Source organism: Ovis canadensis, chromosome 14, assembly GCF_042477335.2.
Source record: "Ovis canadensis isolate MfBH-ARS-UI-01 breed Bighorn chromosome 14, ARS-UI_OviCan_v2, whole genome shotgun sequence".
Taxonomy (NCBI): Eukaryota; Metazoa; Chordata; class Mammalia; order Artiodactyla; family Bovidae; genus Ovis; species Ovis canadensis.
Genome location: NC_091258.1, coordinates 74274991 through 74290648, shown reverse-complemented (window position 1 = coordinate 74290648; position 15658 = coordinate 74274991). Strand labels below are relative to the sequence as shown.

General features: G+C 44.1%; 1 protein-coding gene across 4 annotated transcripts in view; it reads left to right on the top strand.

The window, feature by feature from the left end:
* The first annotated feature begins 2350 nt into the window (after positions 1–2350).
* The window catches only part of LOC138419226 (zinc finger protein 665-like), a 31943-nt gene continuing 18635 nt past the window's right edge, over positions 2351–15658 (top strand). The window contains exons 1-3 of one of the 4 annotated variants that reach the window (XM_069551786.1): positions 2351–3894; positions 6024–6082; positions 11467–11549. In XM_069551786.1, the coding sequence (XP_069407887.1) occupies positions 11535–11549 (15 nt within the window). In that variant the 5' untranslated portion in view covers positions 2351–3894; positions 6024–6082; positions 11467–11534. The remainder of the gene's footprint in view (positions 3895–6023; positions 6083–11466; positions 11550–15658) is intronic. The other 3 variants (XM_069551789.1, XM_069551788.1, XM_069551790.1) reach the window with 3 other exon arrangements.

Sequence of the window (15658 nt, the reverse complement as noted above, 5' to 3'; positions counted from 1 at the left end):
TGTACTGGATTTTGAATAGCTTTTAGCTTCTGCCTGGTGCTACTGCTACTGCTAAGTTGCTTCAGTCGTGTCCGACTCTGTGCAACCCCAAGGATGGCAGCCCAGCAGGTTCCCCCGTCCCTGGGATTCTCCAGGGAAGAAAAGTGGAGTGGGTTGCCATCTCCTTCTCCAATGCATGAAAGTGAAAAGTGAAAGTGAAGTCGCTCAGTCGTGTCCAACTATTAGCGACCCCATGGACTGCAGCCCATCAGACTCCTCCATCCATGGGATTTTGCAGGTAAGAGTACTGGAGTGGGGTGCCATTGCCTTTGCCGTCTTGGGCCTTAAACTTAACCAAATATATCATGACTTAAATTGCAGTGAATATGGCAAAGCTTCATGTTCTTGTTCATTTATCACTAGATGGCAGAATGTTCATCTTGAAGAGAAAGCACACAGATGTAAAGTGTGTGGCAAGGCTTTTACCCAAAGATCACAAGTTGGGGGAACTACTGGAGGAACACCTCCCAAATGCAATGAGTATGGGAAAAGCTTTACGTTGAGTTCAGGTATCAGGACTTGAGCCATCTGATCATGAGAATGTTCAGTTTCTGACCATGAAGCCTAGCCATGATGAAAGCTCAGTTTATCAGTCTTTGGGATGGACTGGATATGGATCCCAGGCGCCAAGTCATAGTGATGGGAGCTTCTAATCATGCTATGCCAGCAAACTTGGAAAACTCAGCAGTGGCTTCAGGACTGGAAAAGGTCAGTTTTCATTCCAATCCCAAAGAAAGGCAATGCCAAAGAATGCTCAAACTACTACACAATTGCACTGATCTCAGATGCTAGTAAAGTAATGCTCAAAATTCTCCAAGCCAGGCTTTAGCAATACGTGAACCGTGAACTTCCTGATGTTCAAACTGGTTTTGGAAAAGGCAGAGGAACCAGAGATCAAATTGCCAACATCCGCTGGATCATTGAAAAAGCAGGAGAGTTCCAGAATATCATCTATTTCTGCTTTATTGACTATGCCAAAGCCTTTGACTGTGTGGATCACAATAAACTGTGGAAAATTCTGAAAGAGATGGGAATAACCAGACCACCTGACCCTGCCTCTTGAGAAACCTATATGGAGGTCAGGAGGCAACAGTTAGAACTGGACATGGAACAACAGACTGGTTCCAAATAGGAAAAGGAGTATGTCAAAGCTGTATATTTCACCATGCTTATTTAACTTATATGCAGAGTACATCATGTGAAACACTGGGCTGGAAGAAGCACAAGCTGGAATCAAGATTGCTGGGAGAAATATCAATAACCTCAGATATGCAGATGACACCACCCTTCTAACAGAAAGTGAAGAGGAGCTAAAAAGCCTCTTGATGAAAGTGAAAGACGAGAGTGAAAACGTTGGCTTAAAGCTCAACATTCAGCAAATGAAGATCATGGCATCTGGTCCCATCGCTTCATGGGAAATATATGGGGAAACAGTGGAAAACAGTGTCAGACTTTATTTTGGGGGGCTCCAAAATCACTGCAGATGGTGACTGCAGCTATAAAATTAAAAGATGCTTACTCCTTGGAAGGAACATTATGACCAACCTAGATGGCATATGAAAAGGCAGAAACATTACTTTGACAGCAAAGGTCCATGTAGTTAAGATTATGGTTTTTCCAGTAGTCATGTATGGATGTGAGAGTTGGACTGTGAAGAAAGCCGAGCGCCGAAGAATTGATGCTTTTGAACTGTAGTGCTGGAGATCACTCTTGAGAGTCCCTTGGACTGCAAGGAGATCCAGCTAGTCCATTCTAAAGGAGATCAATCCTGGGTGTTCATTGGAAGGACTGATGCTAAAGCTGAAACTCCAATACTTTGGCCACCTCATGCAAAGAGTTGACTCATTGGAAAAGACTCTGATGGTGGGAGGGATTGGGGGCAGGAGGAGAAGGGGATGACAGAGGATGAGATGGCTGGATGGCATCACAGACTCGATGGATGTGAGTTTGAGTGAACTCCGGGAGTTGGTGATGAAGGGAGGCCTGGCATGCTAGGATTCATGGGGTCGCAAAGAGTTGCACACGTCTGAGTGACTGAACTGAATAAGGAAAAGAATGCCTATGAGATTTCGAATCAAACAGCCTGCTCTGAAACAAACCTAAGCGTGGGAGTTGGCTACTAGAAGGGCATCTAAGAAGATATTGCTAAGATTGAAATATTTTGACATGTGTTTTGGAAAATAACGTGTAATCTGCCATTTTTGAATGTTCTGAAAATGTTAGATTCCATGATTTGATGGGGGTATGGTGCTCATCCATAAATCCCAAATCTTCAGAAGACTATATTTTTCAGAATTTGTTACCCACATTTGAGAGAACATTGTTGTTGTTCATTTGGACAGTTATGTCCGACTCTTTGCAACCCTGTGGACAGCAGCATGCCAGCCTTCCCTGTCCTTCACCATCTCCCAGAGCTTGCTGAAACTCATGTCCATTGAGTTGATGATGCCATTCAGCCATCTCATTCTCTGTCTTTCCTTCTTCTCCCGCTTTCAATCTTTCCCAGCATCAGGGTCTCTTCTAATGAGTCGGCTCTTCACATCACGTGACCAAAGTAGTGGAGCTTCAGCTTCAACATCAACCCTTCAGTGAATATTCAGGATTGATCTCCCTTAAGATTGACTGGTTTGATCTTGCGGTCCAAGGGACTCTCAAGAGTCTTCTCCAACACCACAGTTCAAAAGCATCAGTTCTTCGGCGCTCAGCTTTCTTCACAGTCCAACTCTCACATCCATACATGACCACAGGAAAAACCATAGCCTTGACTAGACAGACCTTTGTTGGCAAAGTAATGTCTCTGGTTTTCAATACGCTATCTAGGTTGGTCATAACGTTCCTTCCAAGGAGTAAGCGTCTTTTTAATTTCATGGCTGCAGTCACCATCTGCAGTGATTTTGGAGCCCCCCAAAATAAAGTCTGACACTGTTTCCACTGTTTCCCCATCTAGTTCACATGAAGCGATGGGACCAGATGCCATGATCTTCGTTTTCTGAATGTTGAGCTTTAAGCCAACTTTTTCACTCTCCTCTTTCACTTTCATCAAGAGGCTTTTTAGTTCCTCTTCACTTTCTGCCATAAGGGTGGTGTCATCTGCATATCTGAGGTTATTGATATTTCTCCCGGCAATCTTAATTCCAGCTTGTGCTTGTTCCAGCCCAGCGTTTCTCATGATGTACTCTGCATATAAGGTTTAGAAAGGGAAATAATTTTAGAAAGGGAAGTAATTAAAACACGTTGAATAGAAGAAACAATAACACAGTTTATAATTATTTAAAGTGTCTTGCTCTTTTTAAGGCTGTGGTAAATGACCCAAATGATCACATCCCTCAAGTTCTCCATCTCAGACACCCAGGTACTGACCCTGAGTTTGTTGAACTGAGCACTATGCTGAGTTTGCTGTTTTGTAGTGTGTCAGTAGGGAATAGCCCATTTCTACTTAGGGAGAGTTTTGTGTTTGGAATTTAGACTCGTCCCATTCTTGTTTCTTAAAACTGCCCAAGTACCCAGATCCCTGAATTGCTTCAGCCTCTCTAGCAGGATCTGAGCGCACCATGCTGTGAGAAACAGCTTTTTATTGAGAATAAACCCTTTCAGGCTTAAGAGGAAGTATCTTGGCTTCCGACATAACCTGAAGCTTACCTGAGCAGTGTTACAGAAGGTAACTTAATGTTGTCAGGGTAACAGTCCCCGCCCTCTCCGCGCCCCGCCCCTCCCAGGAATAGTGCGCACAGCGGGTGCTCGCCCCGCCCCTGGTCGGAAGCCGCGGCTCTAAAAGCACGAGCCCCTTCACACAGAGCCGGAAGTTGGAGAGCGCGGAGCCGAGGTCCTCGAGCGGCGCCTAAGCGTCATTCTAGAGTAAGTTTGCAGAGCTCGCCACCCCTCTAGTCCCCACCTCCGCCCCGCTCACTCGTCCTCATGGTGTGGGAATTGCCAGCGACCTGAGAACCCTGGCACCCGGTGCTCGGCCCCGAATAAACGCTGCCGCTGCCGTTGCGGCCCAGTTATCTTTTCTTTTGGGTTTTAAGTGTTGCTGAGGCGGTTTCGGCCCTCGGTGCGCGTAGACACTGTCTCTGGCGACATTTTCCTGCTTAAAACCCTTGTTTACCTCTGGCCTCGCCAAGTAAAGCCCTCTCTCGCTAGTTGGAGCAGCGCCCCGCCGCGTCGCCTTCTCGACCGCTGGAGGCAGAGCCGGTCGCCCCCGCTCCCTGAGAGGCCGCGCCCTCTCCCTGGTCCCGGGATTCCGGAGAGGCCCCGCTCCTGAGCCCCCTCTCTCCTAGCCTCTCTGTCCTCGCGTCTCCTGAGGCCGGTCTTTTTGCCCAGCAGCGGCCCCCTTTCCTGTCAGCCCGTCCCCTCACCCCTCATAGGGCCGTGTGACATCCAGTGCTGTTGCATGCCCAGTTCAACTCGGTCGGAAAAGGTGCTCTTCCGATCCGGGGGCGTCTCGTTCTGTCGCCCACTCAGTAATTCAGGAGGCAGGAGGATCAGGAGAAGCAGAGTCAGAAGGACTGAGAGAAATAATTGAAACTGAGGAGAAAAGCATCAGGGAGAACCAATGGGAAAACTGAGACTGGCTGAGGGATTTGCAAAGGGATAGTCAAGTCAAAGAGGTTAAGCCTTGAAAATAGCCAAGTGAGTAAATTAGAAAGCCAGATCTCCAGGGATTGGACAGCATAGGGAGAACTGCCCTGTCTTAGTGATGGGAGCGGGGAGGCGAAGGGCAATGAGGGACGTCAGAGGTGGAAAACCTAACTGGGTTTTGGCCGGGTTTGAGTCCAGATCTCTTGGGTTAGAGTGCCGAGTTGTGTTTTCACCCGGTTCGAGTCCCGCCACATGGGTTCAAGTCTTAATTTGAGGTGGCCGGTTTTATCATGGTGCTGGCAGAGAAAGAGGTAAGGAGCAGAGGAAGAAAAGGCTGGAAGGAAGCATAGCCACATGGCCTGCCAGAGAGTGGGGAGGAAGGGAGAGTTACAGCGAGAGAAGGGGAGTAATCTGGAGCGCAGAGAGGGAGCCGAAAAGGGGGAGGAAAGAGGCAGACTTAGGTATGGATTTTTGAAAGACTCAGGAAGGTTGGAGAGAGCATTTCGAGGGGGAACGAATTGCAGCAGCCTGGGACAGGACACGTGTGAGGGAGGAAATAGGACAAGAACAGCAGGAGAGCAGAGGGAGAGAAAGAGACACTGAGACCCAGATAAAATAGGGAGCTAGGTGAACAGAGGGGTAAGCTCGATCCAGGTGTGGCCAGTTGTTTGGATACAGATGATTTTTTTGGTTATACAGAGGAGGATGAGAATTTCAAAACTCCTGTCTATAAGGCTTGTGTCTTTTTTTATTAGTTGTGGCAGAAGATGACTTTTATTTGCAAACCCTGTTGAGCCTGGGGCAGTGGCAACTCAGTGGCAGTGGCACTGAGTTGTGAGTGACCCCCTTCCCTTGTCTTATCATGAGACAGAGGTCAGGGAAGAAGAGACCTGGGGCAAGAAATGACTGACTCTGTCACTCTGTGGTAGCTTTTTTTTTCTAATGACTTTTTTTGGCTGGGCTGTCTTCAGTTCTGTGCCGTGCACTCAGGAGTTGTGGCTCCCAGGTTCTAAAGCACAGGCTTAGTAGTTGTGCACAGGCTTAGTTGCTTGTACTTGTGGGATCTTCCTGAAGGAGGGATAGAACCCATGTCCCCTGCATTTTCAGGCAGATTCTCATGCACTGTATCACTGTTGGGTAGCATTTTTAAAGGAACACTGTTTTTAATATAATGGATTCACACTTTCTCCTTTCTTTATGTATGGTGCTTTTTGTGGCTTGAAATGGGTCTTAATTCATTCCGTTTCTGTAATGATTTTTAACTTCAGAAATAAGCATTTTTAGTTTACAGTATTCTACTCTTATCCTTTTCTAAATATGATTATTCTCCACATTTTTTTTAAACTTTAACACCAGATTTTTAGATTAAAAATAATTCTCAGGTTTTTGTTTCAAATTTTTTTCAGATTCATTCCTTGCCTGAGTGCTTTCTTCCCTTCATCTCATACATCTGAAATTTTCTTTGGTAAGTAGTAAATCATCTTAGACTATTTTGTGCCATACTTAGCAAAAGTGTCACTTCGTTTACCAGTTCTAATGAGGTAGATGAACCTAGAGCCTATTATACAGAGTGAAATAAGTCAGAAAGAGAAAGACAAATACTGCATATTAATGCGTATATATGGAGTTTAGAAAGATGGTACCAGTGATCCTACATGCAGGGCAACAAAGGGAGACACAGATGTAAAGAACAGACTTTTGGACTCAGTGGGAGAAGGCGAGAGTGGGATGATTTGAGAGAATAGCATTGAAACATGCATATTACCATATGTAAAATAGAATGATCAGTGCAAGTTCGATACATGAAGCAGGGTACCCAAAGCCAGTGCTCTGGAACAACCCAGAGAGATCTGGTGAGGAGGAAGGTGGAAGGGGGTTCAGGATGGGGAAGACACATGTCCAGTTCATGTTGATGTATGGCAAAAGCCATCATAATATTATAAAGTATTATCCTCCAATTAAAATAATTAAAAATTAAAAATGAGGAAGTTGAAAAAATAAAATTTAATAAGCAAAGATCACTTCCCTTCTCTTTCTCTGAATTCAAAGAGAAATACATCTTGGAGGGTTTTATGTATGGGACATCGTGTAATAAAACAGACATATTTTCAGCTGTGGTTTTACCAAAGACATGAATAGTGTGTATGTGTTTATGTGTGCACACACAAATGGATATTTCTGGTCTCAGCTCTTTACCAGAGAATAACAGAGGTATGACATTAGATCTTGTGAAATTAAAGGCATTTCTTTGAGAAATGGGAAAAATAAAAGAACATTTAACACGATAAAAGCAACAAAATAAAATGCTTCATTCTTTCCTTTCAAAAAAAAGGGGAAAAAAAACCACACCTAGTTTAACTGGTTAGTCTAATAGTCTGTTTTCTCCATTGCTATGATCAGTGAAAAAAGTGAGCTGTGAGGTGATATGAAGATGTTTTCCTCAGGTCCCTTTTGGATTTTTCTGTGCAAATGAGGAAGGATGAGCTGGACTGACCTGGAACCTTCCAACAGAGCCTCTCTGTTCATGATGAAAAAGATTGGTCAGATCCTATTTCTAAGCTGACCCCTTACAATGTTTTTTGTACCAGTGGATATATATTTGCAATTCTGTATTTTTAAAATATTTTACTGCAATCTCATAATAAAGAATTACCTGCTTAGTATCAGTTTGACCCAATCTTGAAAGAAAAGTTTCTTTTGCTCAGATACATGACAGATGTTCCTGGTCTTAAATGGAATGGGCAATAAGGACAAACTTGGCCCTCTTGTCCTTCAGCCTCTCATTTCATTATTCACTTACATCCGGTTCTCTTCACTCAGCTCAGACCTTCTCATAAACGGCTTCTCTCTGGTCCTGAGGGAGCCCACTTGTACCATGGAGATGAGAGACTAGACCGGAAACTCTGAGCGTGAGCATCACTGACCCCTGAAATAATTAGCCAAATTGGCTGTGTGCCTGTGTGTGGCAGTTCTGGTTTGGAGGGAGTGTCTGGTGGTAATGAGAATTTTAAATAGATCCCAGTCCTCCCTCAATGAAAAACGAAAAGGAAAACTGTAGGATGGAGGCAGGATCACAGGCTCAGAATTAGGTGACTTCTATGAATAAGGCTAAATCTGAAGGGAGATTTCTTTTACATCCTGACGTTCAGACCTCCTCTGGCTTTCAATTTTTCCTGGGACAAAAGCTTGACTCTTTGCTGTGGTTCCACATCCCTCTGTCAAGCTCAGGGCCCTGTCAGTGTCTCCAGCCTCATCCTGGGAGTTGACCCTTTGCTCATGGTTCAGCCTGTCCTGGTCTCATTTACCTTTTCTCTGTTTCCAAATACCAAAACCATTTCTGTCTGACATCTTAGTTTCTTTTCTCACCTTCAAGTCACCCTGGCTGAGGCCCTTTGTCACCCTTCAAGTCTAGGCTCAGAGAGGTCTCCCTATGCCCTCCTAGCAGTCTCTCTCCTGTTACCCAGGTTTATTGTCTGTGTATCAGTTGCCATCAGCAGAAATTAATGCCCTTCTTCATGGGTTATTTTGAGTCCTTCCTGGTTCTTCTCTTTTTAGGGCTCATAGTGTTCCGCTTCTTCCCAGCATGGCTGCAGTACCTGTTACTGGAAATGTCTTTAGATGACAGGACTATGGGTTGGGCTGAAATAATCCTCAGGGAAGACCAAGAGAACAGGGCAGGTGATGAAGATGTTTCTCATGTTTTGGACATTTCAGCTGTAATTGATCTTTACCCCCATGTGACTTCTTAATTATTCAAAAGAAAAGCCAAGAAATATAAGAAGTCCTGAAAAGCCCTACAGAACTGGTGTCCTCAAGCAGTGGGCTAAGATGTCCCCATGTTTAGTCTGCTGTGTTTAGTCCACTGCAGCCCCTAGATCTACGCTCTGTCCATCCAGGGACCAGTCACCATCGTGGACAGCAGCTTTGCCATCTACGAGTTCATGTGCTCAGTGTCAGCGATTGTGATTTCATCGCGCTGAGGATGAGCAGAAATCCCAAACCTAATGGAGTAGGAAGGAGAAGCTGCCCCCTATGCCCCCGCAAGAGCTAGAATATCTTCCAAGGAGGTGTCTGTGGAGAAAACAGGAGATAGTGAGACCTGGAGACCCTTGCTTTGAGACTTGCTCATGTCAAATGCCTTTGTTCGTGGACTCCATAATGTCCCCAGGTGGTGGCAGACTTTCGCAGGAGGGCCAGTCTCTTGATTTTCATGCTGAATGTGCAGTGTCCTTTTGGTGGTAGCTCGTGGGCACTCCTCTTGTGATCCCCTTTGCCAAGAAACCCCTGTGCACTTTAGTCTTGCTTAGTCTAGTCATGCAGGGAGGAGAGGGAGACAAATGGGGAAAGCGGAGAGAGCCTGGTGGGGTCTGCAGGAGGCTTGTGGCAGTACTTGGGGGCATCAAGGTGAGCCCGGTGAATGGAGTGTGCGCCCATCCCAAGTGTAGTTGCAGGGACAAGGGGTGTGTGGATCTTTTGGAAAAGAATGTCTCAGTTCAGGCTGGAGAACCTGGAAGCGGGTTTGTTGGCATGGAATGGTTTGAGGTTCCAACGCCTTAGCTCGTGTTCCCGGGATAGCAGTGCTGCGGCTGACTCTTGCCTGCACAGGTTTGATTTGACAACTGGTGACCCCATGTGAGGAGCAATGAAGCACGTGTTATTCAGCCAAGAGAAGTCTTTTCCACTGTTAGAACTGTGGCCTGGGCTGAGCCCACAGGCACCTGTGGGTGCAGGAGGATGGGAGCCTTGGGCTTGAGGGGCTGTTTCTAGCAGGTGCCCCCAGCATCCACTCGACACCCTGGCTTTTGTTGGCTCTTTTAGCAGTCAGGCACCATAGAGTAACAGGGAAAATCTCAGGTCATTTTTTGCATCAACTTTGGTATCATTGTGTACTTGGAGTTGCCAGTGAAGAAAGTTTCATGTGCATTTTGGAAGATACCAAGAGACTCTAGAGTGTTTCCTTGGAAGATGGTGAGGTCTCACTGGGCCATGTGCATCATTGGAGTTATCCCTCTTTTTCATAGTCTTTGGAGATTTCAATCTTTGACCTACCTCACTCACTGTAAATGAAAATATGGTGTCTTGTGTCTGTGGATCCTTGGGTGTCCTCTTTTGTATTTTGCCTCATGCATGAGTTATCAGGGCTTGGAATGCTTTGTGTTTGTGTAAGAGGAGGTTGAAGGCTCATTATGGGCTCTATGAACACTGTTGGACACCATGAAAGTTTGTAAGTTTGTTTGAGGCCTGCTGGGAAATTAGGAGCACTAAGGTTAAGATTGCAGAATGCTTGTTAATAAGGTGGTCCTGCTCGGTAGGGATCTCTGGGCCCAACCTGAGAAGAGTCATAAAGTCCTGTGACGTAGGGGAAGATGGCTCAGAGAATCAGAGGGCAGCGATGCACAGTGATCTGCTACCCGGAGGCTTGTCCTCTAGAAGATGCAGCTGCAACTCTCTTGCTGCCTGGCCAGTGCTGGGTTCTCTGTTACCCACCTCTCTCCCTCCCAAAATAAGCAAACACACAGGCATAGTACAGAAAACACGGAATCTTAAGTGCACTGTTGGTGGTAATGTAAATGGTACTGCTATGTTGGAATACAAAATGGAAGTTCCTTAACAAATGAACATAGAACAGGCCTACAGTCTGTCAAACTCATTTCTGACAGATATCCAAAGAAAAAGCGATCAGTTTTTCAGGGATATGTCCACAGTCCCATGAGTGTGACTGGATTCGGAGTAGCCAAGGCATAGACACAGGCCAGATGTCTCTTGACAAAAGAATAGGTAACAAAAGTGTGGTATAGAAATGTTTATTATATACTGTATATTCATGAACTATTTTTTCTCTATCTATAAATATATAAATCAAGAATCCTGCATTTATGCCAAAATGAATGAACCTACAGAACATTATGCCAAGTTAAATAAGCCTCACAAAGGAGGACAGACGCTATATGGAAACTAGACTTGTCAAACTCATAGAACCATCGAGTAATAAGGCTGTTACCAGGAGCTGTTTGGAGGGGGAAATGAGGCACTGTTAGTCAAAGAGTAGACATTTTCCTTTGTAAAATAAGTAAGTTTTGGGGATCTGAGGTACTGCATGCTGCCTGTAGTGTTTCTATATACTTAAATTAACCCAGAGGGAAATAAAAAAGTGTACTCATAGGTGGAAGTGTAACTTACTCGACTATAACAATTATTCAATATATGAATCTATCACATGATCACTTTGTATACCGTACGTTTATACCATTTTTGTTAGTTACACCTTAGGAAGGCTGGGAAAGAAAGAGAGTTGGGAGGAGCTTTGCTCCTCTGAATGGTGCTCAATCCAGGCTTCACGTTTCATTGCTGAGGTGTTTTGCATACCCATGTTTTGTACCCTCTGACCAGAGATTCCCCTTCAGGTAGTTTGTGTTGGTCCACAGCACGAGAATGTTTAAGGTGTCCCAGTTGATTCCAGTCTGGATCCCTCACTGAGCATCAGGACTCTGAGTACTCCCAGTCCTGAGGGCAGAGATCTGGGCTGAGGAGGGGGTGCTCTGCTCGGACTGGGGCTGGACAGGGGCCTGCTGTGTGACCTGAAGGGGATCGTGGGGTCAGCAGAGGTGGCCCCTGCTGCTGTGTGCATGAGGCCTCACCAGGAGGGGAGTGTGATCTAAGGGAAAGTGTGGGAAAGTCCCATGTTGGTCTCTGTGCTGGAATTGACTGTCCTGAGTCTCTCCTGAGACAGTGGCCACAGGGGACTGTCTGTTCCACACGGTGAGGGCTTCCCATGTGGGTGGTTGGGGCTCAGGAAGGGGATGTATTGACTCTAAGCATTAAACAGTACGTTTTCAACTTTCATGATAGACCTCTGAAGACTTGTGTTGCCTGAGGAAGCCCTGAAGTTGAGGAAGAGGAAAGAAAAGGAGTGAGGCATGGCTCTTTGTCAGGTAAGGTCATATTTAGTCTGTCCTTCCTGAAATGCCCTTCTCTGGACTTGCTAATCATGTCTGACTCTGGAGTATCCTGTCTGGCTCCTGTACACGTATACTCACCTGGGGCCTTCCCTCAGGGCTTATCATCTCCACTTAGATCCCGTCTCCCCATGACCTGGTGACCTGGCCCTTGTGAGGAGGCTCCCCTGGGCACCGTCCCAGGCACGGCTTCTAACCCACGGGTTGAAGACGGGGTCTCAGTGCTGTTGGGCAGCAGAGATTGCTTAGGGCCCATCTGGATGTGCTGTCTGCTCTCTGTCAACCAGGGTAAGGAAACTGCACGTGGAAGTCAGGTATCAATATGCACAATAGCTGGTAAAATCTGCGAACCAGATCAATTAGGGACAGTTTGTTCTGACTTTTTTAAGGCAGTTCAAACTAAAGATGTGGGTCAATCTCTTTAAATCCTTCTTGTTAATAGAATGGAAAGTTCAGAAATAGACATCAGTGATACAGGGTTTTTTAGTTTATCATCAGATTTAAACTATGAAATGGATCTAAGTCTGGCAGGTGGAAATTTTCATCACCTCCGTTCTTCAGAGGTTGTCCTTTCACTCTGTGGATTGAATCCTTTGACACAGAGATGTTTTAACCTTTAATGCAAGCAAGATTCCAGCTTCACTCTTTTGCTGGTAGATATCTATTTTCTCAGTATCATGGTTATTGAGACTGTCCTTGCTCTTTTGTGTATCTTGACATCCTTGTGAATATACCTTACATATACACAAAGAATTATTTCTGAGTACTGTGTTCTGTTCAGTTGGTTTATTTGTCTCTTTTTATACCAATACCACATCACCTTGATTACCTTGTAATAAGTTTTGAAATAGAAAGACCTCCATCTTCTTTCTTCAAGAGTTTTGCTATTTGCTCTTTGAATAGTTATGTGACTTTCACCATGTTTTATCCTGCTTCTACAAAGATTGCCATGGCAGTTTTGATAATGAGTTAATTGGGTGATTGATCCTTTGTGGGGTTATTAAAGAATCTCTTTTGATATAGCATGTTTCTTTTGTAGTCTTTATGATTTTTACCTATGAAACTTTGTCATGTGGGAAGGAAGAAAAATATTTTTTTCTGCATCTAGATGATCCTGGTTTTTTTCCCTTTAATCTGTTAATGTATCATATTAATTGATTTTTATATGTTGACTTCTCCTTGCCTTATGTGAATAAAATCCACTTGGTCATGATGTCAGATCTTTTTATTTATTTATCTAAATAATTTTAATTGAAGGATTATTGCTTTACAGAAGTTGTTATTTTCTGCCAAACACCAGCATGAATCAGCCATAGGTATACATATGTCCCATCCCTCCCATCTTCCTGCCTATCCAACCCCTGTAGGTTCTAGGAGCCCCTCTTTGAGTTCCGTGTCAGTCAGCAAATTTGCATTGGCTCTCTTCTCTACTTTATATATGGTAATGTAAGTTTCCATGTTACTCTCTCCATACATCTCGCCCTCTCCTTCCTCCCCTCCCCCCTCCATCTGTTCTCTATGTCTGTTTCTCCAGATCTTTTTAATATGTGTTGAAGTTGGTTTGCAAGTATTTTAATTTTGCATCAGTATTCATCAGTGGTATTGGTTTCCAGTTTTTCTTTCTTGTGTCTTTGAGAAATCAGCAAACTATTAGAATCATGCTTGCTCCATAGAATTAGCAGGGTTAGTGGTAATTCTTTTGTAAATGTTTGGTAGAATTTGGTCCTCTATTTTTCTTAGAGGTTTCTGACTATTTTTTAAATCTCTCTAGTTATAATGGGCTTCCCTAGTGACTCAAATCATAGAGAATCTGCCTGCAGTGAGGGATACCCAGGTTCTGTCCCTGGGTTGGAAGATTCCCTGGAAAAAGGAATGGCTGTCTCGTCCAGTCTTGTCTGGAGAAATTCCATGGACAGAGGAGCCTTGTGGGCTACAGTCCATGAGGTCACAAAGATTCAGACACAACTAAGTGGCTAACACTTTCACTTTCAACACTTCTCAATTTTTTTATTTCTTAATAAGTAAAATAGTTTGCATGTTTCTGAGAATTTGCCAGTATCTCCTATATACTGTCATTGATAGGCATTATTGGTCATCAGTCAGTCAGTTCAGTTCAGTCTCTAAGTAGTGTCTGACTCTTTGCGACCCCATGAATCACAGCACACCAGGCCTCCCTGTCCATCACCAACTCCTGGAGTTTAGTCAAACTCATGTCCATCAAGTCGGTGATGCCATCCAGCCATCTCATCTTCTGTCGTCCCCTTCTCCTCCTGCCCTCAGTTTCTCCCAGCATCAGGGTTTTTTCCAATGAGTCAACCCTTCACACAAGGTGAGCAAAGTATTGGAGTTTCAGCTTTAGCATCAGTCCTTCCAATGAACACCCAGGACTGATCTCCTTTAGGATGGACTGGTTGGATCTGCTTACAGTCCAAGGGACTCTCAAGAGTCTTCTGCAACACCACAGTTCAAAAGCATCAATTCCTTGGCACTCAGCTTTCTTCACAGTCCAACACGCACATCCATACATGATCACTGAAAAAATCATAGCCTTGACTACAGGGACCTTTGTTGGCAAAGTAATATCTCTGCTTTTGATATACTATCTAGGTTGGACATAACTTTCTTCCAAGCAGTAAGCGTCTTTTAATTTCATGGTTGCTGTCACCATCTGCAGTGATTTTGGAGCCCAAAAAAATAACGTCTGACACTATTTCCACTGTTTCCCCATCCATTTCCCATGAAGTGATGGTACCAGGTGCCATGATCTTAGTTTTCTGAATGTTGAGCTTTAAGCCAACTTTTTCACTCTCCTTTTTCACTTTTATCATGAGGCTTTTTAGTTCCTCTTCACTTTCTGCCATAAGGGTGGTGTCATCTGCATATCTGAGGTTATTGATATTTCTCCTGGCAATCTTGATTCCAGCTTGTGCTTCTTCCAGCCCAGCATTTCTCATGATGTACTGTGCATATAAGTTAAATAAGCAGGGTGACAATATACAGCCTTGACGTACTCCTTTTCCTATTTGGAACCAGTCTGTTGTTTCATGTCCAGTTCTAACTGTTGCTTCCTGACCTGTATATAGGTTTCTCAAGAGGCAGGTCAGGTGGTCTGGTATTCCCTTCTCTTTCAGAATTTTCCACAGTTTCTTGTGATCCACACAGTCAAAGGCTTTGCATAGTCAGTAAAGCAGAAATAGATGTTTTTCTGGAACTCTCTTGCTTTTTCCATAATCCAGTGGATGTTGGCAATTTGATCTCTGGTTCCTCTGCCTTTTCCAAAACCAGCTTGAACATCAGGAAGTTCATGGTTCATGTATTGCTGAAGGCTGGCTTGGAGAATTTTGAGCATTACTTTACTAGCAGGTGAGATGAGTGCAATTGTGCGGTAGTTTGAGCATTCTTTGGCATGGCCTTTCTTTGGGATTGGAATGACAACTGACCTTTTCCAGTCCTGTGGCCACTGCTGACTTTTCCAAATTTGCTGGCATATTGAGTGCAGCACTTTCACAGTATCATCTTTGAGGATTTGAAACAGCTCAACTCGTATTCCGTCATCTCCACTAGCTTTGTTCGTAGTGATGGTTTCTAAGGCCCACTTGACTTCACATTCCAGGATGTCTGGCTCTAGGTGAGTGATCACACCATCGTGATTATCTTGGTCACGAAGATCTATTTATTGGTCATAGTAGTTCCTTATCTTTAGAGACTTCCTTTAACCTCAGTTGTAATCACTCCTGTTTCATATCTGTTTTTAGTTGTTTGAATCTTTTTTTCTCTTTTCCTTAGTCTAGGTCGGGGCTTTCTTATACAGTTTTTTCAAAACATCAACTCTTGGTTTGTTGATTTTTATATTTTTCAGCTTTCTATGTTATCTCTGGTTTAATCTTTCGTATTTACCTGTTTCCTTCTGCTAAACTTGAGTTTAGTTTGTTTCCCGTTTTCTGCTTCCTAGAGGTCTAAAAATATATTTCCATTTAAGATCTTTTCCCTTTTTTACTGTAAGCATTTAACAGTTCAGAGTTTCCTTTCAGTACAGTCTTCTCTGTGTGTTATAAATTTTGCAATGTTGTCTTTACATTTTCATA